This window comes from Canis lupus, chromosome 6 (assembly GCF_048164855.1).
Source record: "Canis lupus baileyi chromosome 6, mCanLup2.hap1, whole genome shotgun sequence".
Lineage (NCBI taxonomy): Eukaryota > Metazoa > Chordata > Mammalia > Carnivora > Canidae > Canis > Canis lupus.
The window spans coordinates 74,990,248-75,017,611 of record NC_132843.1 but is presented as its reverse complement, the minus strand read 5'-3'; the positions used below and the strand labels follow the sequence as shown (position 1 = coordinate 75,017,611).

Genomic DNA, 27,364 nt, shown 5'->3' with positions numbered 1-27,364 from the left:
TGGAGGGATATAAGTGTTCATTCAGCAAACATCAATAGAGCAAAAACTAATCGGAAAATGTAACTGAACATACCTACCTAATAACTGAATCGAATAAGTCTCACAAGGATGGGGATCATAGTTGTTTGGGATGTGGAAATTCAATGGTTTTTAAACTGTATATCTGAGTTATTGTTAAACTGAGAAGAAATGTGGGATTTAATAGCAAAATATACCCAGTGGATTTAAAACTCATCTTTGAATAGTCGTTGGGCTATTCTGGCAGAAATGATGCCCTGTTATCTGTAGGCTCTATGAATATTTTCTGAAGAGGTCCCCTGCTGTCCAAGTCACCTATGAAGCCATAGCATTTCAGATCAAATGACTTTGAAAATAGGGACTACTATAAATTCTTCATTTTCTTATCATTTGGCTTGGTTTATGTTGTTGTTGAACCCTAAAGCTGAACTTCATTTATACGATTACAGGGACTGACAGCACTTGACAAAGACTATACCATCAAAATTAGTTGTTTTCTTCATAAAAAAATAGTCGTGATCAATTCTAAATCAATTGAGTTGAATTGGGCTTCTGATGTCAAATCATTAGAAAAATATGAATCTATCTATAGTTAGGTATATAATCTTGGAAGTAGGGAAGATCTTAAGATAGAATGGGGTGAAAGATTTAGATGGATCTATATGTATTGACATGGAAAAATATAAACAGATTATTAAGCAAAGAAAAAACATAAAATAATATGTATTAAGTACATTACATACATGTACTGTACTATGAGTATATGTGTGTATCACATGTAGGATCCCCAAAAGATATATTACTAATGTCTGGCAAGATGACCCCCTAAATAATAACATACTACTTTTGGTGCAGAGAATAGGTTATGGGTAGGAGGAGATTATGGGTGAAAATGAACTTTTTTTGGTAACTGAAATTTTTCACAAGGTATATGTGATTCATGTAGCTAAAAATAAAAAATAATGTACCATTTGTAGTACATAATACATGCATTTAAGCCACACCTATCTGGAAGGCTGAGTTGAAAACTAATGTTGACTGTTTACTATGGATCACATGTCATATACTTGGATCTATGTATTAAGTTAAAATCTAGATTGCGAAGGATGTGTCATCTGATGGCCTTTTTCCTAATGTGTGTGTGTGTGTGTGTAAAGATTTCCCCCTGGAGTGTCCACCACTTCCGATGATCCCCAATGGATATCACACAGGGGAGATGGTTGAATCCTTTGCCCCAGGATTATCTGTGACTTACAGCTGTGAACCTGGTTACTTGCTTGTTGGAGAAAAGACTATTAGATGTTTGTCTTCAGGAAAGTGGAATGCCGTTATTCCCACATGTAAAGGTACCTCAATTTACAACCAATTTTAAGAATTTGGACTATTCTGGGGCACCTGGGTGGCTGAATCAGTTAGGCATCTGACTCTTAATTTCGGCTCCAGTCGTGATCTTAGGATCCTAAGATCAAGCCCCACATAGGGCTCCATGCTGAGTGTGGAGCCTACTTGAGATTTTCTTTCTTTCTTTCTCTCTCTCTCTCACCTTATCTCTCTCTCTCTATCTCTTCCTCTCTCTCTCTCCCTCTCTCTGCCTCTCTCCACCTCTCTCCCTCCTCCTCAGTCCCTCCCCCTCCTTATGTGCATGTGCTTTCTCTCTGTGTAAAATAATAAATAAGTAAATACAATAAAAAAAAGAATTTGGGCTGTTATTTGCCATGCTTTGCTCATCTTTGGCTTACTTCCTTAGAGGCACAGTGTGAACCTCCAGGACCATTTCTCAATGGACAGATAAAGGGCCCTCCAAGTCTTCGGGTTGGTGCAACTCTGAACTTTGACTGTAATGAAGGGTGAGTGTCAAGAGGGCCTTTGAGATCTAATTCCTTTGGTTTATGTGTGCGTAGTGTGACCTGCCAAGGACTCCTCTATGAGAATCCAGGGACAGCTTATGGCAAGTCTCGGAGAGATAATGCTTATGAAAGGGGTTGGTACACCCAATTAAGTGAATTTATCTTGGATTTTAAGTGGAGGCTGTTGCTCTGCAACACCCACTGCCTAATAGTCCTGAATGACCCCACTCTGTCTCCAGGTATCGATTACAAGGCCAACCTTCCAGTCGATGTGTAATTGCCGGACAGCAGGCTTCTTGGACCAAGATGCCAGTATGCAAAGGTAAGTTGCAACACTGTGGTTTGCAGCTAGCTCCCTGGTCCTTGAGCAGAACCCTTAATTCTCAGCTTAACTAAAAACTTTTGGTTTAGTCATTACTATACAGATTCTTATAGAGCAAAAATCTCACATAGACATCTCAAAGGGATATGTTCTCTACTGAAGCATCCTTTGGCCACCTCTTTACCCTGCCTACTCAAGTGAAACAGGGTTCCTAGGCTTTTCTTTCTCTGAAAGCTCTGTAGACTTGCCAGCCAGGCATGGCACAGAAAGGAGGATCACCCCAGTAGATATAGTCAAGAATAAGGTTCTAAAGCATGCTTTTAAAAATGTATATACTGCTATAGCTGCCTTGATTGGTACATCAAGGCATGTTACAGATGCAAGTTATCAACTGTCCCTGAACCTAGGATGGGACAGCGGTATCAAGCAACATCTGAGGTATTCTTTGCAGTATAGCTGCAATCTTGTCATTTCTCTCTAATTTCTCTAGAAATTCTTTGCCCGCCACCTCCTTCTATTCTCAATGGAAGACATACAGGCAGCCCTTCAGGAAATGTTCCATATGGAAGCATAGTCATTTATACCTGCAACCCGGACCCAGAGGAAGGAGTGAGATTCATTCTTATGGGGGAGAAGACTATCTATTGTACTGCCGACAGTCAGAAGATTGGGATCTGGAGTGCTCCTGCCCCACGCTGTGAACTTTCTAGTTCTGCTGTTCACTGTCCACCTCCCCAGATTCTAAGAGGCCAAATATCATGGGGGCAGAAAGAGCAATATTCCTATAATGACACTGTGGTATTTGCTTGCACGTTTGGCTTCTCCCTGAAGGGCAGTAAGGCAATCCGATGTAATGCCCAAGGCACCTGGGAGCCATCGGTACCAGTCTGTGAAAAGGGTGAGTGTTCCAATACTCAGTGAAGGTGCACTGATTCTTTTCTTTTTTTTTTTTTTTTTTTTTTTGAAGAGCTAGATGATGGGGTTATGGATTTAAGCAGGGCCTTCTTTTCCAGTTTCTAGTCCTCTCCATTCTACTACCTACAGTGAATATAGATTATATAGATTTTCTTAACATTGCCCCTCAGCCGTTATTTCCATTTTGTGGAAGTATCCTTGGGAGGGGGTGAAGCAGTAGGGGATCATTAAGTTGCCTCCTTCTTTAGGGAAGAAAATGGTTGTTTGTTTCAATAGTAATGTTTTTAAGGGAAGTCAGCAAAGCCACCACCCCAGGGATATTTCCCATTAAACACATGTGCGTTTCCTTAAGAAAAGAAGAGACAGGAGAAGACTTAGAGCACCAAGTAGGAACTGAATAAAGTCAACCAAAGCGCAGAAAAGAAAAAGAAAGATGAACCACTGATCTAAAATTACCCCAAACTGGGTGACACATTAATGATAATTTCTTTGGTTGTTTCTTTCTGCTGTTTATATAAGAAACTTTTTCTTCTTTTCCTTTAGAGTGCCAAGCTCCTCCTAAAATCCTCAATGGGCGAAAGGAAGATAGACACCTGGTCCGCTTTGACCCAGGAACATCCATAAAGTATAGCTGTGACCCTGGCTATGTGTTGGTGGGGAAAGAATCCATACTTTGTACCTCTGAGGGGGTGTGGACACCCACTGTCCCGGAATGTAAAGGTGCCAGGCTTTGGATATAGATGTTTTATGGTTTCGAGATTGCTTTGAACTGATTTCTCATCCAGGTCTCTTTTTCTAGTGGCGGAGTGTAAACCTATAGGAAACCAAGTCTTCGACAAACCCCAAAATGGATTTATTAGACCAGATGTTAACTCTTCTTGTGATGAAGGGTAAGTAAAGGCTGCCTCAGCCTGAGCCAGGTCTGCCTTATCGGCTCATGCTACAAGCTCTGTTGTCAGCATTTGTCTTAAAGACCCTTCCCTGTCACATGTTCGCAGAAGGGTTGATTGTGCTATTGTTGGGTGCATGGAAACGCTGCCTATGCGATAGATAGATGGTGCCAGTGCTGGCTATAGTTTTGTTCCTATTCCTGTCCTAAAAGTGAGGAGTCTGCTTTGAGCCAATAGCTCTTGCTTAGCTTAGTGGTCACCAGATGGCAAAACAACGTGGCTCTTTGTCTCTAGGTACCGGTTAGGTGGGAGTGTTTATCAGTCGTGTCAAGGGGCAATTCCTTGGTTTATGGAGATTCGTCTTTGTGAAGGTGAGTAGCAAAAATCATGGAGGACCTGAAACAGTGTGAGATGTATGCATTTCCTGGGAGATTTCTGTTTGAGCCCATGTTATGGAAATAGGAATATTAGGTTCTATTCGATTAACTTTGTCAACAGTTCCAGTTGCACAGTTTTGCTGTTTTCTGCTGTCACCCCTTTCTACTTCATTGTATGCCAATCAATTTAAGCATACTTAGTTTCTGATTCTCTTTTGTGATTGAGGAGTTTAAGAATAATGAGGACAGTGAGTATATGAGCCACCATCTTTAATTTGAGGAATGCTGTAGTTTAGTGGAGAGAAAGGGGTTTGGTGTGGGATCTGAACTCAGATTCTGTTTCTGTTCCTTAATTTAACCTGGGGTAATTTATGTAATTTCTTAGAAATTCTAGCTTCTTAAAAATAAAATTAATTAATTAATTAATTAATTAATTAATTCTAGCTTCTTATCTGGAAAGTTAACCTAAGACTGCAAACTTCAATGTTATTAAATTCAAATGGTACTGTCCCTACTTTGTAGATGAGAAAATTACCTGTCGAAAGTAGATGCTCAGTTGACAGTGATTCTTGGCTAACCTATCATATCACCTCACCACAAAGATGATACTCTCTTTCTACCCCCTGTGCCTTTTATTAATCTGTTGGTTATTTTAAAAAGCAATGATTTTAATTGCCAATTTACTACTGGACTTTACTGCCTCACAATATGATACTGAAGAACATGTTCACTTTTAACAAAGATTTCCATTACAAAAATCTCGGCTACAATGTCTGTTTAAATAGAATTTTACATACAGAATGAGCTTTGGTGTAACTCCTATCATCAAAACTCATCCATATCCTCCAAGAAACCTGATAACAATGGGTTCATAACCAGCTTCATTTTTCTTCTTCCGTGTTTAATACTGGAACAGAATTCGACAGTAAATTCTCATCTCTCCAGATATCACCTGCCCACCACCTCCTGTTATCTACAATGGGAAACACACAGGGAGTTCCTCAGAAAATGTTCCATATGGAACCATGGTCACCTACACATGCAACCCCGGGCCAGAGAGTGGAGTGAAATTCAACCTCGTTGGGGAGAGCACCATCCATTGTACAAGCAATGACCAAGAGATGGGCACCTGGAGTGGCCCTGCCCCTTTCTGTAAACTTTCCCTCCCCACTTTCCAGTGTCCACCTGTCTATGTTGCAAACGGATACAAGATCTCTGGCAAGGAAGCCCCATATTTCTACAATGACAGTGTGGCATTCAAGTGTAATCGTGGATTTACTTTGAAGGGCAGCAGTAAGATTCGTTGCAAGGCTAATAATACCTGGGATCCTGAAATACCAGTTTGTGAAAAAGGTAAAGACCCAATGGGGGAAAAATGAGGTATTTATTTATTTATCATCTCCAATCCAAAACTAGTCATGGAAAAAGACAAAGGTGCACAGATTACTATCCCATTTCTTCCATTCTGTGATCGAATGTCCTATGTGTTTTTATATGTTCTTCATGTAAATGCCCCTTTGGATCTGGGATGTATTCAGGGTAGATAATGAGAAGACTTTTTATGTTTTTATTTTTTTTCAAGTTTTTATTTAAATTCCAGTTAGTTAACATACAGTATAATATTAGTTTCAGGTGTACAGTGTAGTGATTCCACACTTCCATGCGACACCCAGTGTTCCTCACAAGTGCCCTGCTTCGTCCCCATCACCTATTTCCCCCATCGCCCCACCCACCTCTCCCCTGGCCCACCTCTCCACTGGTGACCATCAGTTTGTTCCTTATAGTTAAAAGTCTGTTTCTCGGTTTTCAAGAGGACTTTTTTAAAGGTGACTGGTTCCTACAAAAGAGCAGAAAACATTTGATAATTAGAGTTTCATAATCTTTGGCTTAAAAGTTTCAGATTGTCTGCTGTTCAGTGTTGTACACTTAATGTTCTTGTGTATAAATTCCTTTTTTTTGTTGTTGGTATTTATGTGGGGAGTTTTCTCTTCAGACTGCCAGCCACCTTTTGGGCTCCAGCATGGTCGGCATACAGGTGGAAACAGGGTCCTCTTTGTCTCTGGGATGACCGTAGACTACACCTGTGACCCTGGCTACTTGCTTGTGGGAAACAAATCCATTCACTGTATGCCTTCGGGAACTTGGAGCCCTTCTCCCCCTCGGTGTGAAGGTACTTTCAGTTGCAGAGTTGTTTTTCTCTGTGATATCAGGCATGCATACATAATTCAAACTTTGTTCTTCTAGAAGCACCATGTCAACCTGTAAGAGATGATTTTCAAGAGCTTCCCATTCAATCACCTGTGATACCAGTTAATACATCCTGTCAAGATGGGTGAGTATGAGATGGTCCATTCTGAAAAGGGGTCCCCTCCTCTTTTGGGGCGTTAATTCTGTCCTCAAGTTGTCTTGATGACTCCTCCTAGAGGTCCCTCATTGTCCCATTCCTAGAGAATGTGAGGCTCCATTGGTCTAACTACATCTCTCTTTCAGTTCTTTCTTGACACGGAAATGGCTTTGCTGTGGAAAAACTCTATGTCTAAAGTAGTTTTCTTACTTGGAGGGCCAGGTGTTTTAGCTCCTGTCTGCTGACCTCTTCTTTAGAAGTGCCCCTGTACCTGTGCTTTAAGGAAGCTAGGTTGCAGAGATGTGATATTGAGAAGAGGAAATACAGTACAATCTCTCTCCAGGTACCGGTTGACTGGACATGCTTATCAGAAGTGTCAAGATGCCGAGAATAGGGTTTGGTTCCAAAAGATTCCACTTTGTAAGGGTAAGTCAGAAAAAAAAAATTGTCAGTGAGGTAGTAAGACAGGCCACTGAAGAACTAGCCTTATAGGTCCATAGTCTGTCTATATGTTCTATTTCATTGTACATAAGATAAGGCAACTCTTGCCGTGTTTGGTCGGCACTGGCATTGGGAAACAAAGTTGTCAAAGAGGAACTGAATATTTGCCATACATCTGCCTGCGATTTAAGAAAAAAAAAATATAGCCTATGTTTCTGGTTTATGGGAGCATAGCTATATTTCTTCCTTTCTTAATACTTTGTTTTCTGAATTGTTTTGGAATGAATATGTATTATTCATGTAGAGAATTAAATAACAGTGGTTTAAAAAAAATCTTATTTATTTGAGACAGAGAACACAAGTTGAGAGGAGGATTAGAAGGAGAAGCAGACTCCTCATTGAGCAGGGAGTCTGATGCGGGGCTTGATCCCAGGACCCTGGGACCATGACCTGAGCCGAAGGCAGACACTTAACCGACTGAGCCACCCAGGTGCCCCAATAATGCTGTTTTACAGGAAGCATAATCTGGGTCCCAAAATCTAAATTATTTTGTGGTCCCATGTAGTACATGCAGTTGCCTAGTTTTATTTGTGCCCGACTGAAGACTGTCCACCCTGGTGTGCTAGCTGAAGCAGAATTTCCTTAATCTCTTCTGCAGTTATTCACTGTGAGCCCCCACCCATGATTGAGCATGGAAGACCTAGGGGCGTGATGGCAGAGCACTTTCTGTATGGAAATGAAGTCTCTTATGAATGTGACCAAGGATTCTCTCTTCTGGGAGAGAAAAATATACGATGCATAAGTGACCCTAAGGGACATGGATCTTGGAGTAAACCTCTCCCGCAGTGCTTAAAACCTCCTCCTGTGACCCACTGCCCTAACCCAGAAGTCAAACATGGGTACAAGCTCAACAAAACTCATGCTTCATATGCCCACAACGACACGGTATATTTTGCCTGCAATGCTGGCTTCATCATGAACGGCAGTCATGTGATTCAGTGCCATACCAATAACAAATGGATGCCAGGTGTACCGACTTGTATCAAAAAGGGTAAGATATTTTAAGGAACAAAGTGTGGGCTATTGCCCAGAATGAAGAAAAAGGGTTTTGAATCTACACTGACCATTCAGACTATAGGAAAGCATGTGAGAGCAAAGGCAATCTCGTTGTTTTATAAGACACCTGCCTTATCTTTTTATCTCATCCTTTCCCCCCTTCCCTTTTTTTTGAGATTTTATTTATTTATTCATGAGAGACGGGGAGGGGCGGGGCGGGGGGGGCAGGGCACAGACACAGGCAGAGGGAGAAGCAGGCTCCATGAGGGAGCCCAACGTGGGATTCGATCCTGGGACTCCAGGATCACGCCCTGAGTCAAAGGCAGGCGCTAAACCCCTAAGCCACCCAGGGATCCCCCCCATGCCCCTTCTAGATATGTTGAGCAAAAGTACATGAGAAGATGATGGTTAACTTCCAAACTGATGGAGTCTCTGAAATTTATTCTTTTTACTAATAATTTTTTAAAAAACACATACTTTTGGGAGGGCAAGTATTTGGCAATAATATTGCTTGATAATTTGATATTTAAGGCTGTGATACCAGCCAGAAAGAGAACTTGGGGTTTGTGGAGAGGAATGCTAGCCCTCAAACCCATCGAATTGTCTTTCCTGTCATTTTAGTTATCACTTGGAAGCTTTATTCCTGTCAATAACTGTCTACAAAAGAGGCTGCCAATCGGTGCCCCAAGAACTGAATTCAGCTCACCAGAATGGTTTTCTCATCCTAAGTGAAACCCATTTGCACAGCCCAGGATAAACAGTGAATGTGTAACACAGTGAGGGCCCCCTTTGCTTTCCTGTAAGGCACCTGTATCTGGAACCAGGCGACGGCTGCCATTTTCAGGACAAATGCTCTCTGGTCATAAGTGGTGGCTTTGCTTCCTGGTTCCTGGAAGCATTTGGAGTGTCAGACCCTTAAACTACAGCTTCTGAGCATTTAAGGGGTAAAGGGAAGAATACTATTAGCTAATAGATGACGATCGTGGGCCACGACCACTGACCTTTCATTATGTTACTTTTGACATTATTCTTCAAATCACATATATGTAGGCAATGCAAATTTCTGTCCAGTGCCGCTTGGTTTCAGTGGAATGAATATTTCTGGATACCAATTAGTTGGCTTATATCCTACCTCTCAGTTTGGTGTCACCCACAGATAGTGCTGGCTGTATGTTCCTCTGTGCTATATTAAAGATCCTTTTTTTATTGGTGTCTAAGCTTTCATAGGATGTCAACTTCCACTTAAGATACCCAATGGGAATCATACCGGTGGGGATATAGCTCGATTTTCTCCCGGAATGTCAATCCTCTACAACTGTGACCAAGGCTACCTGCTTGTGGGAGTGGCACTCCTCCTTTGCACACATGACGGAACCTGGAGCCAACCTGCCCCTTATTGTAAAGGTGTGGTGTTTATTACTCTCTTGTTTTTTCAATCAAATTTCTCCCAAATAGGCATTCAGTTAGGTACCTTCAACTTAAAATAGACAAATAAATGCATTAATTGGACCATTTATTTAATGCATTTAATTGGATGGATTCAATTGGATGAATACACTAGTTAGTCTGCATACCACAAAATAAGAAAAAATGACTTAGGGTATAGCTTATCTGAGGAGTGATCACTTACATAGTCCTTTAAATATAGAAAATTGAAGTACTTATACAAATTAAACAACTAAAGTGCAGGCTGAATTTACACTGTAGTTGTAGTTATGAGTGTGCGTTTGGCAAAATACTGATAAAAACGTAATGATTTTGTCAGTATGTTTCCTCTGAGTGGTGGTGGAATTACAGGTAAGTCAATTGGAGAAGGACAAACATTATATGTTCTCATTCATTTGGGGAATATAAATAATAGTGAAAGGGAATATAAGGGAAGGGAGAAGAAATGTGTGGGAAATATCAGAAAGGGAGGCAGAACATAAAGACTCCTAACTCTGGGAAACGAACTAGGGGTGGTGGAAGGGGAGGAGGGCAGGGGGTGGGGGTGACGGGCCCTGAGGGGGGCACTTGACGGGATGAGCACTGGGTGTTATTTTGTATGTTGGCAAATTGAACACCAATAAAAATAAATTTATTGTAAAAAAAATAAAATAAAAAGGAATTACGGGTCTATATCTTTTTTTGATAAAAGCTTCAGAATTTCATTTTCCAAACATAAATAATGCATATGAAATAGGAGTAGTGAGTTAATACCTCGTATTTATTGGGCACTCTTTACAAAATGCCAGAAACTGCTCACATCTTACATGCATTATCTCCTGATCATCTTCTTGAGAACCTTGTGAAGTTGGTGCCATTCTTATTCCTGTATGACACATGAGGTCTTGGTAGAATGGAGAGACCTGTAACCTACCCAATGTCACACAGCTGGGAAGTCCTAGAGTCATGACCCAAATCCAAAATCTCCCACTATTGCCCCCTCCATGGCAAGATGAAAGAAGAAATGAGTAAGTGTGTTCACATCTGGACAATTAATTATAGGGTAAGGATGGAGCAGATGAACTAGTCATTCAGAATTCTTAATATTACCCACTCAGCCCTTCCGTTTCTCTAAGAGGCCATTAAAATTATCCAACACTATTAGTTTAGAAACTAAAGCACAAAGAAGAAAAATAATCTGGCTTAAACTATCTAAAGGTAATTGAGATTGATGGTTGACACAGAAATAACTCTGCCTAGGATATAGCCTTTTGTGTTACCACAGTGAGGCTTTCCTTACTGAGAATGAATGTAGTTGGGTTTGTAACCCTTTCCATTCAGGGCACTCTCCTTTCTTGAGAAAAGGCTAAAATATGACCCAGCTTCAATTAGCTTTCTTTCATTTCAGAGGTAAACTGTAGCTCCCCAGAGTATATTAATGGAATCCAGAAGGGGCTGGAGCCTGGGAAAATGTATCAATATGGTGCAGTTGTCACTTTGGAGTGTGAAGAGGGGTATACCCTGGAAGGCAGTCCCCAGAGCCAGTGCCAGGATGATCATGGATGGAACCCGCCCCTGGCTGTCTGCAAATCACCAGGTAACTGCAGAAGGCTTCCACACATGTGGCTCTTACTTGTCTCACTGGAGAGAAGAGAGTGAAAGGTCGCCCTCGATGTCAGGGACCTGTAGGTTTTAAATCAATATGGGTCTATGACCAGTGCTACAGTATTGGGCAAATTTGAAGTTAGTGGTCTATTCTAGAAAAAAAACAAACCTTTCTGAGGATGGGGAAAGTAAGGAAAGAAGTATTAACTTATAAGGTGCAAAACAACAACCTAACATTTTGAAAGGAGTCATTACTGAGGTTTCCCTTGATGCATCTTGATTTGTAAGTACTTACCAATGTGACAAGGACCTCCAAAGAGTATGAAGCACAAACTTTTAGAGCAGTTCATATTTGCATTCTAACCCAAGAAATCTCTGATTATCAAATTGAGTATGTTGGCTTTTTTCATTCGTGAACTATCCCAACTTAAAGTGATATTTAAGTGTCCAGTGAATTGTTACATAAAAAATGAAGGAAGAATGCATACAATCCAGGGTCCATATGCTCTTTGAGCATATTTCGAGAGAAAGGAGCTGTGTGTTATCTTGGGGCTTTGGGGGTGCACTGGAGCATACACCTAGACTAATATTTTCATGATTTTGTATTCTCCTTAGCCTCACTTGCTCCTCTTCTTAGTGGTAAGTTTTCTTAAATATTTGAATTAAATTTCTAATGATGTTTTATTTTTAAAAAAATATGACATTTGACATTCTATATCCTGCTATTATTCTTGTTTTTCACTTTAGCTCCTAGGAAATTCTCCTTTTTGGGGTTTTAATGGTCTTTTCATATGTACTGCCTATTACAAACTGACACTTTTGAATAGAGTTGACTAAATGATTTTAAAAGCCCAGTTTTTAAATTGACAGTTTAGTTTATATTAACTTTTGATCTTTTGCATGATTTGGTACTATCAAACAGGGTGACTTATTCTGCAGCAGCAAAACAGATTTTACAACTGAGAGGTAAATGTTGTTATGCTACATCATGGGATCCTTGTGTCTTGAGCTCCTAGTATCATATCACCCCAGTAACAAGAATATTATTAATAAAACTGAAAGGGACAGAAAAGCTCAACAGACACTTGACTAGAGCCCTGTGGTCAAATGCTTGGTGCCTTAGATTAAATGTGAACTGGGCTGGATCAGAAAAAACTTAAGTCCAAGTATGATTATTTAGGAATTTAACATTTATATGACTGACAAAGGATAAGTATAAAGTCACATAACAATTTCCCCACCACTAGGAATAGCCCCACAATCCCTTCAAAGCAATATAGGTCACAATTTTCTGACATTTGATACTTGTTTTGTTTTCTAGGTCTTTCTGCAGGTTCAGTACTTCTTATATTCTTGATTGGTGTCACCTTATGCACAATATTAAAACACAGAGAACGGTAAGTTCAGTGCATGATTGGCCAAAAGGCACAAAAGGTTTCGGCTTCTTGCCTGAAACTAAACTCAGAAGCACAAGTTATATGACACGAATATTGTAGTATGGTAACTGGAGTAAGGGACCTTGTGCCATATAGAAGAAAGCCCTCTCTGTGAGAACTTAAAAAATATCACTTGTTTTATTTGAATGAAGTTCATTCAGATGGTTTATAATTTTAAAATCTAGGAAATTAAAATTTAAAAAGTCCCAGTGATAACAACTGCAAATACTTTGGTATATTCCTATCTGATCTTTTATTCTTTCTCTTTCTCTTTTTGACTAAAATTTTGACATTATAATCCCCTGCTTTAATTTTTTTAGTTTGGCTTTTGTCTCTTATATCTTTATGTTGTGTTTTCTTTTTTAGTTATTTAATACTATATTGTCCTATGTATTTCTATATCCTGGAAATTTTAGATTGCTTCCACATTTATTTTGGTAATAAATAAAGATACTAGAAACAACTTCAAATAAATCTTTTTCCACATCTACTTATTTCTGTAGCATAGATGTAGAATTACTAAGGATAAGAGTATGAACATTTAAGATACCTAATAAATATTGCCAAATGACTTCCCAGAAAGTTTATTCTGACTTGACCATATATCAAATAATTAATATATTTTGATATGTTGTATTTCTGGACTTCTTTTCCTGCTGTATAGATCTGTCCTATCTCAAATTCATTTATGTCTAATTAATATGGCTTTCTGCTGTTATATGGTAGGGCAGGAATACCTTTGCTATAATTTTTTAGGATTTTCCTTTCTATTCTCTTCTGTTTGTTCTTACCATGTGATTTTTAGATCATTTGGCATTTCCAAAAAACATATGTTGTGATTCCATTTAAGTCTATGGATTAGTCTGTGAGAAATTGACATCTTTTCTGTAATATGTTCCCATTCACAGTTGTGAAATGCCTGGTATGGGCATTAGACATGAAGGGGCTATGTTGATACTATGTACTCATGGCACCTGTGAACCTGAGGCATTTGTTCTAAGCCTGCCAGACCTGGGCACCTCCGGTTCACAGGTGCCATCACAGTTATATCAAATCACTTATGTGGTTCTTACCATACAAGAGTCTTAAAAGGGTCTACAATTGTGATATACTTTAGACTGTAATGTTGACCAGAAGATGTATCCCATAATCTTTGTTTAGTGAAAGACTTCAGGAAAAAGAGTGTTCTATGACCAAATAAGATTGGGAAGGTACTACATGCTGTATTTTTCTCATGAAAATTCACAATAATCAAGAGCATATTTCAGGTCCTCTAGGCAGGAAGCTTGTTTAATTTTATTTTTATACCAGAATTCCCCAAACTAATTGGACCACAGAACTCTTTTTCTCATTTAATGCTTTCTCATCCCATGGAACTAAGGTTTCATTTAACAGTCACTGGGGATCCTAGAAAGGTGGGCAGGAATTAGAGCATCAAAAGCCCCACGTACCATGACAAGGAGTTGGGGTCTATCCTGTAGGATCTTAAGGTAAAATAATATGTTCAGATATGCATTTTCAACAGGAGGGCCAGGACCGGGTTCTCCACTAAAGTAGTAGGGGCGGGGGGGGGGGGCGTGGGGATCGAGAGCTATCCTCGCCATTAAGGAAAGAGGATTTCCAGGACTTAGGACTTGCCAGATACAGGGAGAAAGGGACAAAAAGAATGATTCATGTGGATTGGATCCAGTGGTTCACCAATAGAGAAGATGGGCAGTTTTGTGTAGAAAGAGGAGTTCAGTTGTGCCCTATTACCTTGGGGCACCTACAAGGTAAAACTCCAGAAAAAGGCCTGGACTCAGGTAGGCAACATTTATTAACTCCCATTTGAAGCCTTGTGACCAAGAAGAACAAAAAAGGTATGAATAGGGATGAGGACAGGTCTCAGCAGGACAGTAAAACCTAAAAGGGAGTAAAGGAAGGAACAGTCAGAGGTAGGAGGAGAATTAGGAAGGAGGAGTTTCACAGAATTCAAGGGAAATGAGGGTCTTCAGGACAAAAAAAAAAAATGGAGATGTCATTTACATGGCTTTCCTCACAGGAAGTTAGAAGATAATTTTAGCCAAGAGTTATTGGAAATTTAAATAAATAGAAAATGTGGCCTCTATCTCTTTCCTTCATGCTCCTAAGTTTGTTATCAGAGGATTACACATGTAGGAAAATTGGCAAACTTTAGGAATGCCTACAAGTTGAAATAATTTATGATGTTCCTGGCAGATTATTAAGTTTATGAATATGATTATATCAAATACTCTGTTTAAGTGCCCTCATTGATATAAACCAAACATATATGCTAAACTGTATTCCTAAGCATCCCTCGTTTGTTTTATTTCTAATTTGTAACGGACTTCAATTTACTTTCTAGTTGATATAGACATTTGAGCTGCCTTAAATACTTTCTGTAAATGAGATGAGTCATTGGTCACCCAGAAATGTTGTCTAAGTAACAAAATTAAATAATTCTAAAGGCCACTCAAACATTTAAGAGGCACCATTCTTAATGTACACCACTTATGTTTATAAGCTGACCTTTTAAATATGGTATGAGCCACATGCTCTCTATGTACCTTTAGCAGAAATCTTGCTTCTTCAGTAATTTTGTAATACCTTATTTCGGAATTCCACATGATAGTGTAATCACATTTTACTGCCTTTTGCTAATTTTGGCTAAGTGGTTTTAGAAGCACAGTAAAGCATATGGGCTTTCAAGGAGTAAAAGTAATATTGTCCTCTTAAAAAATCACAAGGATTCTGAATTTAACATCAAATATAAGAATTTCCCCTTAAGTTACATTGAAAGACTGTGCCCCAAAAAGATAAATTTGTGGTCATGTCCTAAAATAAAAGCTGCTTTTTGATTGATTTTTTCAAACTGTGGGTCATATTTATGTCATTGAGGGTCTTGGATCTGGAGTAAAGCTACCTAATATCAACTTCTGACATGGACATTTGTCATCCTAGCGAGTTATTTTTATGAGCTCTTCCAAACAATAGGGGTTATAGTGATTATCTTCTATGATACTTAGGACAACAAAATGAATCATTCATGAAAAGTACTTCTCATGTGATGGGAATTATGGAAAACAAACAACTATAACATGTTTATAGTAATCATGCCAGTGAGTAAAGAGTTTACTTTTTTCTTTTTCCATTTAGCAATTATTATACAAATCAAAGCCCTAATGAAGGAGATCTTCATTTAGAAACACGAGAAGTATATTCTATGGATCCATACAACCCAGGAAGCTAATCAGAAGACAAACTGGTATCTAACAAAATTGAAATATTTCTATTCATTTCTATGTCAAAATGTCTTCAATTTATATTTATCAATAATCATAGTACTAAATATGTATGGTTCTATTGCACAAGTCTTTAGTAATCAAGCACAGAAATCGCTAATTACCTACTTCGTATTGCTAATTAATGCCCCTAGGGTTTTTTTTTATTCATTCATCCATTCTACAAATACTGAACACATATCATAATAATTAAGAATAAAATAAAAAAGAGGATGAAAAGTATTTTGGAGAAAAATAAAGCAGAAAAGGAGCTAGAGCAGAGTAATTGGAGGGGAAGTCCTCACTAAGAAAATGGCATTTGAGCAAAGACTAGGATGGAGTAAGGAGGCGGCCTTATTGGTGGTAGAAGAACATTCCAGGAAGAAAGAACAGCAAGTGCAGAGACTATAAGGTAGTGTGTGCCTGCTGTGTTGGAGGTACAGCAAGGAGAGCAGCGTGGCCTAGTTGAACTGACCAAGGGAGAGAGAGGTGGGGATGAAGTCAGAGAGGGGGTAAGGGGAGGAGGGTGAGGAAGATATATAGAGTATGCTAGGTCACTGTAATGGGCTTGATGTGTATTCTGAGATGGAAACAAAAGGAGGGTTTTAGGTGGAGGAGAGAATGGTCACCTTAAGTGTTCTGTGAAGAATTGAGTGTGGGAAGCTGAAGGTGGAAGATGGGGAGCCAATGAAGACTTTATCACAATTATCTAGGCAAGAAGCTGTGAGTGGCTACCACCAGGCTGGGGAGAAGAGGCCAGCATCTGTATTTTTAAGATAGTGACAGGAGGATTTGCTGGCAGTTTGTAAGGGAGGAGGTGGTGATGATGGTAGGGTTGTTTTTTGTTTGTGTGTGTGTGTGTGTGTGTGTGTGTGTGTGTGTGTGTGTGTTTGGCCTGCCAACCAGAAGGATGGAATTGCTGTTAATTAGGATGACTGACAATGTGATAAAAGCAGGATTAGGGAGAAAAACCAGGAGTTTCCCTTGGAGATGTTAGAAAGGAGACCTCTAATAGGCCTCCATGGAGAGGTATCAAGAAGGCAGCTGGGTGTACCAGTCTGTATTTCAGAGAGTAGGTCCAGGCTCACGACCTAGATTTGGGCCTTGTCAGCATATGGATGGATGCAATAATGAAAGCAAGTAAGATGGGCAAGGGAGTGAAAGGGGCCAGAAGAAAGGTCTGTGTGCCCGGCCTTGGGTCCCTCCACATCAGGAATCACACAGTGTGAGAGGGAACCAGCAAAGGGGCGAAGCAGCAGCCTCTGACACAGGGGCAACCCCCGAGAGCATGGTGTGGTAAACGTCATGTGAAGAAAGAAGTCTGAGGAGGAGGGAGTGACCAACTCTGTCAAATGCTACTGACTGATCAAGAGCAGTAGTGAATACCGACCCCTGTGTTTGCAGCACAGGAATCGTTGGTGGACTTGACAAGAATCATTTTGGTGAAGAGGAAGGAGACAAACTCCTGATGGAGGTCAGCTTAAGAGAGAATGAAAGGAGATAAATCGGAGGTCTCAGCTGTAGACCCCTCTTCCAAGGAGGTTTTCTACAAAGAGGCACCGATGGAGGGAGCAGATGGCAAGAGTAAGAAGGAAGATCCCAGGAACCACCCACTCTTAAAGAATGGAGAAACCGCAGCCAGGCCACCATTTCCATATGCTGATGAGAATGATCTAGTAGGAAGGGGGAAATGATGACAGGAGAGAAAAGGAAGAATTGCTGGAGCAACATCTGGATAAGCGAGAAGGGAGGGGGTCGAGTGCTCCAGCCCGGAGGCAGAGCTTCGATGGGAGTGTGGCCTCCCCAACAGAAGAGAGGGCGGGCGGTGCAGGTGCAGATGCTCCTATGGAAGTTCTCTTCTGGCGATTGTGTTTTCTCAGTGGCTAGAAAGCAAGACAGTCACCTGACTGGGAAGGGAGATGGTAGGGTTTTAAGGAGAAAAGAGAAGGCACCGAAGAGTGAGTCACCGTGGGAGTTGAAGATGGAATGACAAGGAGCATAGGAAGCTTGGCAGAGAACATGGAGGGTCCCCCTAAGGTCCCCAGGACTTGTCTGCCAAGCCCAGGCATGGTGCTGAGCATCTCTCCTGCCTTATCTCCGTTTTCCCTCCCTACACAGTGAAAGGTATCAGCCCGAGGTGAGCAAACAGCATCCAAGATGAGAAAACTGAAGCTAACCTATTGGCCAACGGTCTCGGAATCAGTAAGAGGCGAAGGTTTGAATTCAAGCTCAAATCTGCCTTCAGACTGCTTTCTCCTACAGACTCTATAAAGATACCACCTCTGCCCTCCTGGAACTTATTTTAGTATCAAGAAATAGACATTTACATGTGATAGTGTAAGAATAAGAACCACAAACAAGTTACAGAAAAACTGCTGTGGTAGTTGAGGAAGAAAAGATCACCTGCTGCCGGGGAGTCATGGAAGAGGAAAGGGGAACAGGGGAGACCAGGCCAGAGTGATGTCTAAACCCAAACCACTGGGGATCGAAGTAATGCTAGGACATCCATATTTGTTGAATGAATGCATGACTGAGTAAGAGGGAGACTCTTGCTTCGATTTCTCCCTCATGTAGTATTATTCGTATTTATTAATATGAACTTTATTATTTGCTTCAGATCGTGTTCTCTGAAGAAGGGGGCCTCTGGAGGGAATGCTATCTTCTAGGAGGCTTGATGCTCTATTGGTTATAGCACTTAGCATTGGTGCCTAGAGAACGTGGACGCTGTCATTGTTTAAACACTAAGGTGCACACCTGCCCTTCATGCTGCCTCCTGAACCGAAATTCTCTATTTCAGTGTGCCTCGTTGTCTGGATCCAGCTGAACACGGGTGGAGAAGAAACCATGTGGACATGAGCAAGTCTACATGTATGGTCTCAACACCAGGGAAACGACTTGATAAGCTATAACTTTCCATGTGCACTTATTCCCAAGCAGGACGAAGAAAGTTTCCTGGTAATAAAGCTGGGGGCCCAGTTTCACTGCTGCATGCTCTTCAAGGACTTTGGGAAGTCTCCCCTGTAATGTGCCTGGAACCAAGCCATGGCTATGGTGACTCCGAAAGTGTCCCCATTTTAAGGAAGGCAGTAAAAAGAGCGGTCCTGTCTTGACTCCTCTTTTGTAATCAGCATACTTGCCATTATCATATACTTCTGGTAATAGTGTGCTTTTAATTATTTAAGCAAAGTAGAGAGCATTTCACGTGGTTACGATGGGCATACTTTTGTTGCGAAGCCTAATTTTATTTTCATCATAGCATTATGCTCCCATACGGTTAAACATTTCACTTTTGTTTCCACGTGGGTTTAAGGTTTTTATCACAATATATACTTTGCCTTTCCATAATCAGTAATTACAACTTGCACATTTTTTTTCCCCATTATGGGAGTCAGGTTTTAATCGTTAAGGTTTTGGTGTACAAATTCAGGCTTTGGATAGTTCCTTGGCCATTCCTTTAAAAATGTATATAGTAGTTACTCAAATAAATTTTATCTTTGAACAAAAACACTTGCCTTCTATGTTTGTTGTTCCCCTAGAGTTAATGAGCTCTCGTCTTAGGGTTTTTATTTTAATTCCATTTAGTTAGGGTTTTTAGAGTTCCCAAATTAACATTTATGCATTCTGGATCCCACCACTTCACCGTGTTAGCCAAGTCTCAATCCACAAACTCAGCTCCCTCATCTTAGATTGGCTCTTCTATTTGTCTAGCCAACGCCTTCCCATAGCCCCCTCCTACCACACTCTAAATCCAGCTGCCAGTATTCCTTGTTCTAGCACTTATACTATTGAGCAAATAAAATCTTGCTCACTGAATCCCACAAATTTCTCTCACCATCTTCTAGACTATTCTGTTTGGCATCCTTGAGGGGTCTTTTAAATATATAGAGAGAGCATAAAGTTTGCCATCTTAACCATTTTTAAGTGTACAGAAGTGTTAGGTATATTCACATTGTTGTCCAACAGATTTCCAGAACTTTTTCATCTGACAAAACTGAAATGCTGTATCCGTTAAACCGTAACTCTGCATTCCCCTCTTCCTCCAGCCCCCCGCAGCCACCATTCTCCTGTTTCTCTGAACTTGACTACTTTAGATACCTCTTATATGTGGAATCATTCAGTGTTTGTCCCTCTGTGACTGGTTCACTTCACTTAGCACAGTGTCCTCAAGGTTCCTCCATGTTGTAACCTGTGGAAGAACTTCCTTCCTTTTTTGGGCTGAATGATCTTTCCGTGCATGTATGGACCACATTTAGTTCATTCATCTGTCAAAGGATATGTAGGTTGTTTGCACTGTGTGGCTTTTGTGCATGACGCTGCTACGACTGATGGCGTGCAAATAGCTCTTCAAGACCCTGCTTTCGGTCCTTTTGGATACGTACGCAGAAGTGGGATGTGGCTCAGTATCTTCTATTCATTCACAACCAGTCCTCCTCTTATTCCTCTGTTGGTTCACCTTAAGCTGTCTATCCCACTCCACCTCATCTCCATTCTCCTTCCTTCTCTTAGTAGATGATGAAAACCTCACAGGGTAATAACTCCCTCTACCTCCTCTCCCTGCACTTCTCTTGCTTCACCCAAAATACCCGCCTCTGGCCTGTATGGCTTCTTTAGCTTCTGTGAGTCTGGGGACTGTGAGAGGGGTGACAGCAGAGAAGGCTGTTGTGAGCTGGGAACTAGACCTCCATGGCATGATGGGAGAAAGCAAATGTCAGGAGATCGGCGCAAAAAGAAGTGGTAATGAGTTAGGTGCTCTGCTAGCTTGTGATGTAAGGCTGGGGAGTTGGATCTTCCATTCCCCTTTCATCAGCCTACCATGTTCTGACTTCCCCTTCCATTGCTCTGTGGAGAATGATTTAAAAGGACGATATCAAATCCCTGAGAGATTGCTATTGGGTACATTCAAAAGGAGATGTGATATGATCAAAGTAAGTATTTCTTGCAATAGAGTCATGGGAGAGAGCCTAAATATGCAAACTTCTAGAAAATAAGAAACACAGCTGGCCTTTGGGGCACTTCCCTTTCTCACCTAGCTGAGGCTCGAGGACGAGGGACAAATGAAGTAAGGCCGTGTTCTAGAATGCTTGTGTGAGCTGAGGCTATACACGCTGAGTGGTACAGGTTTGCTGGATTGTGTGTATGTAGGTCTCCATTAGTGAAGCTACACTGAAGAGGGAGAGCAGTTTTCCACCCTGAGCAGCTTTTCCCCACCAGGAATCACAACTCTGCACGGAGGAGAGAAGGACTAATACATTTACTGAAATATCTGCCATGCTACCTCCCCACCCCTTCCCTTCCTCCCCTCTCTGCAGCCTGTGACCTATGCAATCATTCCACTCTCCAGGCAACTCGTTCCAACTCTTGAGTCTTGACCCACAACTGACTCTATTTTTAACTGATTTTTAAATCGGGGGTCCTTATCTTCGGGGCCACAGACCTTCAAAGGTTCGTGGCTAGAACTAAATTTCAGTATAACCCATTTCCTTTGTAAGCCTAGGTACTCCATTTTATGCATTAAAAAATTAATTCTGAGAAGGGGTCCATGCGCTTGGCCAAAGAAGCAAAGGGGTCCTCCATACACAAAAATATTCAAAGCCAAGAACCACCTATGAACCACAGCCTGATGTTTCCACCCTGATCTTCCTATCATTTATTCTACATGTTCCCACTTGACAGTAACATCAATTCCTGAGATTTTAACTCTCTTCCACCCATTTCCTTTTCAAAAGGCTGACTGTTTGACTTTTCTGGAAGTCCAGTGTTATCAACAAATTATATTCCCAATCGTTTCTTAGAACATTGCCACGCTTCCTTGGCTCCTCACTAAAACTCCATCTGTCTCGGGCCCAACTCCTTCTCCATTAAAAAAAAAAAAGTCCTTCAACACTTCCCCTTGTTCAAGTCACCCTCTCTCTCCCATATGGTTCTTATTGTAACAAGTTACCTTGTAGCCAAAAATGACTCATTTATTCTTTTACAAGCCTGGAGGTCAGAAATCCATAATGTATCTTATGGGGCTAAGACCAAGGTGTTGGCAGGTGTTGGTTCATTCTGAAAGCTCCGGGGGGAGACAGAATCTGTCTCCCTGGCCTCTTGCAGCTTCTAGAGGTGACCGTCGTTCCTTAGCTCATGACAGCATCTCCCCAGTCTTGCCTTCGGTTACTACCTTCTCCAGCTCTGATCTAGTGCCTCCCTCCACAAGGACCCCTGTGATTACCCACCAGGGTAATCCAGGACCGTCTCCCAACTCAAAACCCTTAATTTAATCACCTCTGCAAAACCCCTCTTGCCACTTACTAAGCACAGACGCTGATCTGCAGGGAATCAGGATGTGGACACCCTCAGGGGCCGTTATCCAGCCCACCGCCCAGCCTCATTTCCCTCAGCCTTGAATTCTTAACCCCTGCTCCAAATTTGTCCTTCCTGCACGTTTTTTTTTTTTTAATTTCAGTAAATAGCACCATCATTTGTTTTGAAGCCTGAAGCCCTCTCTACAGCTTTCTTTCTTTTCCTCACCACTAACTTTAGGAAAGGAGGTAACCCAAATCCAATGCCTGAGGACGTTTTGTTCATTCTGCCTCCAAAATGTTCACTGTCCACCATGGTGCAGTCAAGGCCACTGCCAAATCTCATCTGGATGATGGCAACACCTCCTTGCGCCTTATTCCAATCCAGTCTCCCAGTGGTATAGACAAGCCTACTTTAAAAATGCAAATGTGAATAAGTCACTGGGTCATTTTTTTCCCCGCAACGGCTTGGCACAGCTCAATTCAACATAGGGGACTGGGGTTTTCTGTTTCCCGGCCCCTGCGCATGCTGCCCCCAGCTGGGGCTCCAGCACAGCAGCCCCTGGCCTTTGGGTCGCAGAGGGAAGGTGGCCCTGGGCGTCTGGAAGCCAGGCCTGGAGAACCCGCCGCCTGCCCCGGGCCGCGCATCCTCTCCACGCCCACCGCAGCCCCCAGCCCAGGCATCACCATGCGTGGCTCCTGTGCGCGGGTCCCTAAGCGGGTGCGTGGAAGCGAAACTCGGCGCAATTGGTTAGAGACCATGCAAATGAGGGATGAACGAGACCTCGCCCGCGCGCGAAGGGGAAGCGGCGCCCAGGCTCGTGCCCCCGCCTCCCGCGCAGCGCTGCCCAGACCGCGGGCGCAGGGCGCGCTCTGGGCTCTCGGCGGGGCGGCCGGTGCTGCCCTTGAGGTCGCGCCTGCACCGGCAGGTGCCCGCGGAGGACGGGAGCCCCGCGGAGGACGGGAGCCCCGCGGAGGATGGGAGCCCCGCAGAGGGCGGGAGCCCCGCAGAGGGCGGGAGCCCCGCGGAGCACGGGAGCCCCGCGGAGCAGGAGCCCGCAGGAGGCCCCGCGGTCCCGCCCGGGAGGAGCTCTCCCCGCGTTCCTGGTGCTGCTCGCGCTGCCCGAGGCCTGGGGTGAGACGCGGGGCGGGGCTCTCGGGTCCCTAGCGCGGCGGGGGTGGAGGGGGAGTCCCGGGCCCCCCGCTTGTGCAGGACCCTGGTGGGCTCCGGGTGACCGCGGCCTTCCCCCCCTCATCCCCTGGCGGGGCTCGGGATGTGCGCGCAGGTGCCCCGGGCGCCCTCGACAGTCCCCGCCCTCGCGTGGGGGACCCCAGCCCTCTCTTGCAAGGAGAGGGGCCCGGGGGAGGCGACCAACGTGGGTTCGAACCTGAGCATGTTCTCAGCGGCAAGGGAGGCTCCGCACCTGTCGCAACTGTCGGTGGTGTGTGCTTCCTCTTCTGGGCGGTGGGGACGCGATCAGGGCGCCGCCTGTCCCTTCAATAGGCTCTGCCCCCCGGGCTTGACTTCTCCTCGGTCACCCGGGCGGGGGGGGGGGGGGGCGGAGAGGCGGTGGACAGGCAATCCTGGGGGGGCGCAGTTGCACTCGCCCCATTCCCATCCCAAATCACCGCCGGCACCTAGTGGGAGCCTCTGTTAACACAAATCCCACAGCGGCACTTGGGGCTAGAAGGCCGGGAAAGCCCTAGAACCCTCAGTGTAATCGTGGCAGATAGAAGGGAAGTGTAGACGTGTTTACACCGGCATTCTAGTGTGCTTAGCACATAGTAAAGCCTTTCATAACTATTTGAAAATTTTGAGGCTGCATCTTCCCTTCCTTCCTCCCTCCAGCCCATCCTTCCTGCCTGCCTTCCTTCCTTCTTTCTAAATAGGTAAACATCTTCAGTTAGTGCCTCTCACTCCTGGCCTTTCAAGGGGTCTTTTAGTTGCTTGGACTCACTGGCAACATCTTGGTTGAAATGACAGTCTTCATTCTTTCTGTCGGGCCTCTTCTTGACGGCTCATTTTGTGCTCTGCTGAACAACAACAAAAAAATCTAGTTTCCACAAAAGTGGTTATTAATATTTTATCTCCTTAGACATCGTAATCTGTCAAGTGAAGAAACCTTAGGTTTTATTTGCAGAAGAAAGGCAGGCCAAGTACATTAAGCAATCTGTTATCAACACTTAGAAATGTTTGTGGACCTTTTAAATATCTGATCTCCTTCTTACTAGTATGTTAACGGCAAATATAGAAATATATACATATAAAGATTATAATAACAACTTCAAAATGTGAAACAGCTAAACTATCCAGTAATTTACTTGCCAAAGGAACTTTGATACAGAAAGTGCTGATAGAATGCTGACCCAGTGCACTGCACTCTGGACTTCATGAGAGAGCTGTGTCTTCCAGGTGTGTTTGCATGTGGAAGTTGGGTGGTGGGTTTGTTGTTGTTGTTGTTTTCTTTTTGAAATCTCCACAATTAGGAGGCCAGGGTTCTGCTTTTTTTGGCGTCTGCTACTTAGTAGCTATGGGCCTGGGGCCCACCAAGAAATGATCATACAGGCTGATTCACAGGGATAGTTATTTTTCCTCCAAATTAGCCTACTAAGCACGCTAAAATGGTGTGGAATGGCAGTCTCTGGCGCCCTCACCTGGCCCTTCCGTCAGATCTCACCCTGTTGCCTCACTGTATAAAAACGCAAGGTAGAAAGAGGGAAGGGTTTCTTTCTGTGATTTGCCAAGACTTCAGTTAACATATACTCAGATGAGCAGATTTATGGTTTATAGTTCCAAGTTTTATAGAATATGATCTTTATGATTGGACGAGTAACTTTACAGTTTTTCTGCATGGAAACAGAATGAAGATAATTGTAATAAGGCCAACTTAAGCAAACAAGAAAATGGCATAGCTGACAATACCTTCCAAACACACATATACACAGGCCCTCACACACACACAGGCACACACGTATTCAGGCTCTTTGTCAGAGACATTAAGAGGAAGAAACAGGGATGCCTGGGTGGCTCAGTGGTTGAACGTCTGCCTTTGGCTCAGGTTGTGATCCCGGGATCCTGGGATTGAGTCCCACATTGCGCTTCCCACAGGGAGCCTTCTCCTCCCTCTGCCTATGTCTCTGCCTCTCTCTGTGTGTGTATCTCATGAATAAATAAATAAAATCTTTTTTTAAAAAAAAGAGGAAGAAACATTGTCAGTCCAGTCACAAGTGACCAAAGGTTGGCAAAAACTAAAAACTCAGAAAGTATCAAGACTAATTGAAGTGATACTGTTACACATCCGCTATTGTGAACAGAGAAACTCATTGTGACTATCTTGTCCTTTGAGATATGTTAACGATCATATTAAATCATCATGATTAGCAAAGCATTTAAACTTTTTTTTTTAAAAGATTTATTTATTCATGATAGAGAGAGAGAAAGAGAGAGGCAGAGACACAGGCAGAGGGAGAAGCAGGCTCCATGCCGGGAGCCCGACGCGGGACTCGATCCTGGGTCTCCAGGATCGCGTCCTGGGCCGAAGACAGGCGCCAAACCGCTGCACCACCCAGGGATCCCCCTAGCAAAGCATTTAAAATGTTTCTCTCATCTGTATCATAATTTAAATTTTTCTATTTATATATGTTTAGAAATATGAAATTATTAAATGCAAGCATTTAAATATATTTAATATTTTACTATGCATAATATATGTAACATAATATGGTTATATTTCTGTTATATAACAATATTCTATGTATACATTATGTTATACTTATTTACATGACATGACGTATTACAATTTATTGGTACATAATTAACACATATGATTACATCATATAAGCTATATAATACAAATATAATTTGATATATAGTATTAAGTTGTTATAGTTTATGTGTTTACAAATAATTTATGGTATACATTAATCTGTGAAATATATATTCTATGATATATATTGTAATAAATTAATGTTATATATAATTTACAAAATTATATATTACAGTACATAATATTACATAGTAAATTAGATTATATAATATGCCACATATAATATATAGTATACTGATATTATTAATATATAAATAATTTTGAACATTAAATATAAATATATAAAAATTTTTAAAGTGGACTCTTCTTTAGATGACAGAGGTGTTTTTTTTTTTTTTTAGTTTTTATTTATTTATGATAGTCACACACACACACAGAGAGAGAGAGAGAGAGAGAGAGGCAGAGACATAGGCAGAGAGAGAAGCAGGCTCCATGCACCGGGAGCCCGACGTGGGATTGGATCCCGGGTCTCCAGGATTGCGCCCTGGGCCAAAGGCAGGCACTAAACCTCTGCGCCACCCAGGGATCCCGACAGAGGTGTTTAAATAAAACATTTGCAGTCCTTTTCACAAAAGAGTAGAAGATGCAGAATGGAGAACAGAGTGTACTCCAGGTTGACAGTTTATGTTTGAACAAGGACATGGGAGTAATAAGTAAATTGTGCTTCTGGCACAGAATAAATCAATCTGCCATGAATGGAAAGTTTGAATCGGGAATATTTCAAAATGGACTGTGTCACCTAAGACAAAAACCACATGAGATGATAGTGTACACCCACTAGAATAGGTAAAATGTTAAAAACTGAATATACCAAATATTGGCAATAAAGTGAAGTAACTGGAATTATTGCTCATTGGTAAAAGATACAACAGCTTTGGAAAGCAGTTTGGCAGTTTCTTAAAAAGTTAAACACAAATGTATCATATTATTGAGCATTTTATGCCTTGATATTTGCTCAAAAAAAATGAAAACATCTGGCCACGCAGAGACTTGTGCATGGATTTTCATAGTGGCTTTATAGCCAACAACTGGAAACAATTCAGATGACATTCAACAGCCAAATAGGCAAATTAAATTATGGTATATTTGTACAACTGAATATTACCAAGGAAAAGAAGAAATAATTTTTTATATATGCAACAACATGGATGAACCTCAAAATAATTCTTCTGTGTAAAAGCTAGACCAAAAAAGAAAAAAAGTACAAGCCAAGTGAGTTGGTTTATATGAAATTCTAGAAGGTCAAATCAATCTAAGAGGAAACAAGTCAGAGATCACCTAAAGAAGGGGGTAAAG

General features: G+C 41.9%; 1 protein-coding gene across 7 annotated transcripts in view; it reads left to right on the top strand.

The window, feature by feature from the left end:
* The window catches only part of CR2 (complement C3d receptor 2), a 101,198-nt gene that overhangs the window by 12,850 nt on the left and 60,984 nt on the right, over positions 1 to 27,364 (top strand). For 3 of the 7 annotated variants that reach the window (XM_072831226.1, XM_072831222.1, XM_072831225.1), the window contains 18 exons: positions 1,176 to 1,364; positions 1,766 to 1,865; positions 2,105 to 2,187; positions 2,678 to 3,085; positions 3,646 to 3,822; positions 3,902 to 3,992; positions 4,287 to 4,363; positions 5,315 to 5,722; positions 6,363 to 6,539; positions 6,614 to 6,701; positions 7,057 to 7,139; positions 7,813 to 8,205; positions 9,429 to 9,614; positions 11,044 to 11,232; positions 11,856 to 11,879; positions 12,562 to 12,637; positions 15,833 to 15,941; positions 18,755 to 19,462. In XM_072831226.1, the coding sequence (XP_072687327.1) occupies positions 1,176 to 1,364; positions 1,766 to 1,865; positions 2,105 to 2,187; positions 2,678 to 3,085; positions 3,646 to 3,822; positions 3,902 to 3,992; positions 4,287 to 4,363; positions 5,315 to 5,722; positions 6,363 to 6,539; positions 6,614 to 6,701; positions 7,057 to 7,139; positions 7,813 to 8,205; positions 9,429 to 9,614; positions 11,044 to 11,232; positions 11,856 to 11,879; positions 12,562 to 12,637; positions 15,833 to 15,926 (2,843 nt within the window). In that variant the 3' untranslated portion in view covers positions 15,927 to 15,941; positions 18,755 to 19,462. Of the gene's footprint in view, positions 1 to 1,175; positions 1,365 to 1,765; positions 1,866 to 2,104; positions 2,188 to 2,677; positions 3,086 to 3,645; positions 3,823 to 3,901; positions 3,993 to 4,286; positions 4,364 to 5,314; positions 5,723 to 6,362; positions 6,540 to 6,613; positions 6,702 to 7,056; positions 7,140 to 7,812; positions 8,206 to 9,428; positions 9,615 to 11,043; positions 11,233 to 11,855; positions 11,880 to 12,561; positions 12,638 to 15,832; positions 15,942 to 16,305; positions 16,318 to 18,754; positions 19,463 to 23,108; positions 23,377 to 27,364 lie in introns of those variants that run through there. The other 4 variants (XM_072831223.1, XM_072831228.1, XR_012033277.1 and 1 more) reach the window with 4 other exon arrangements.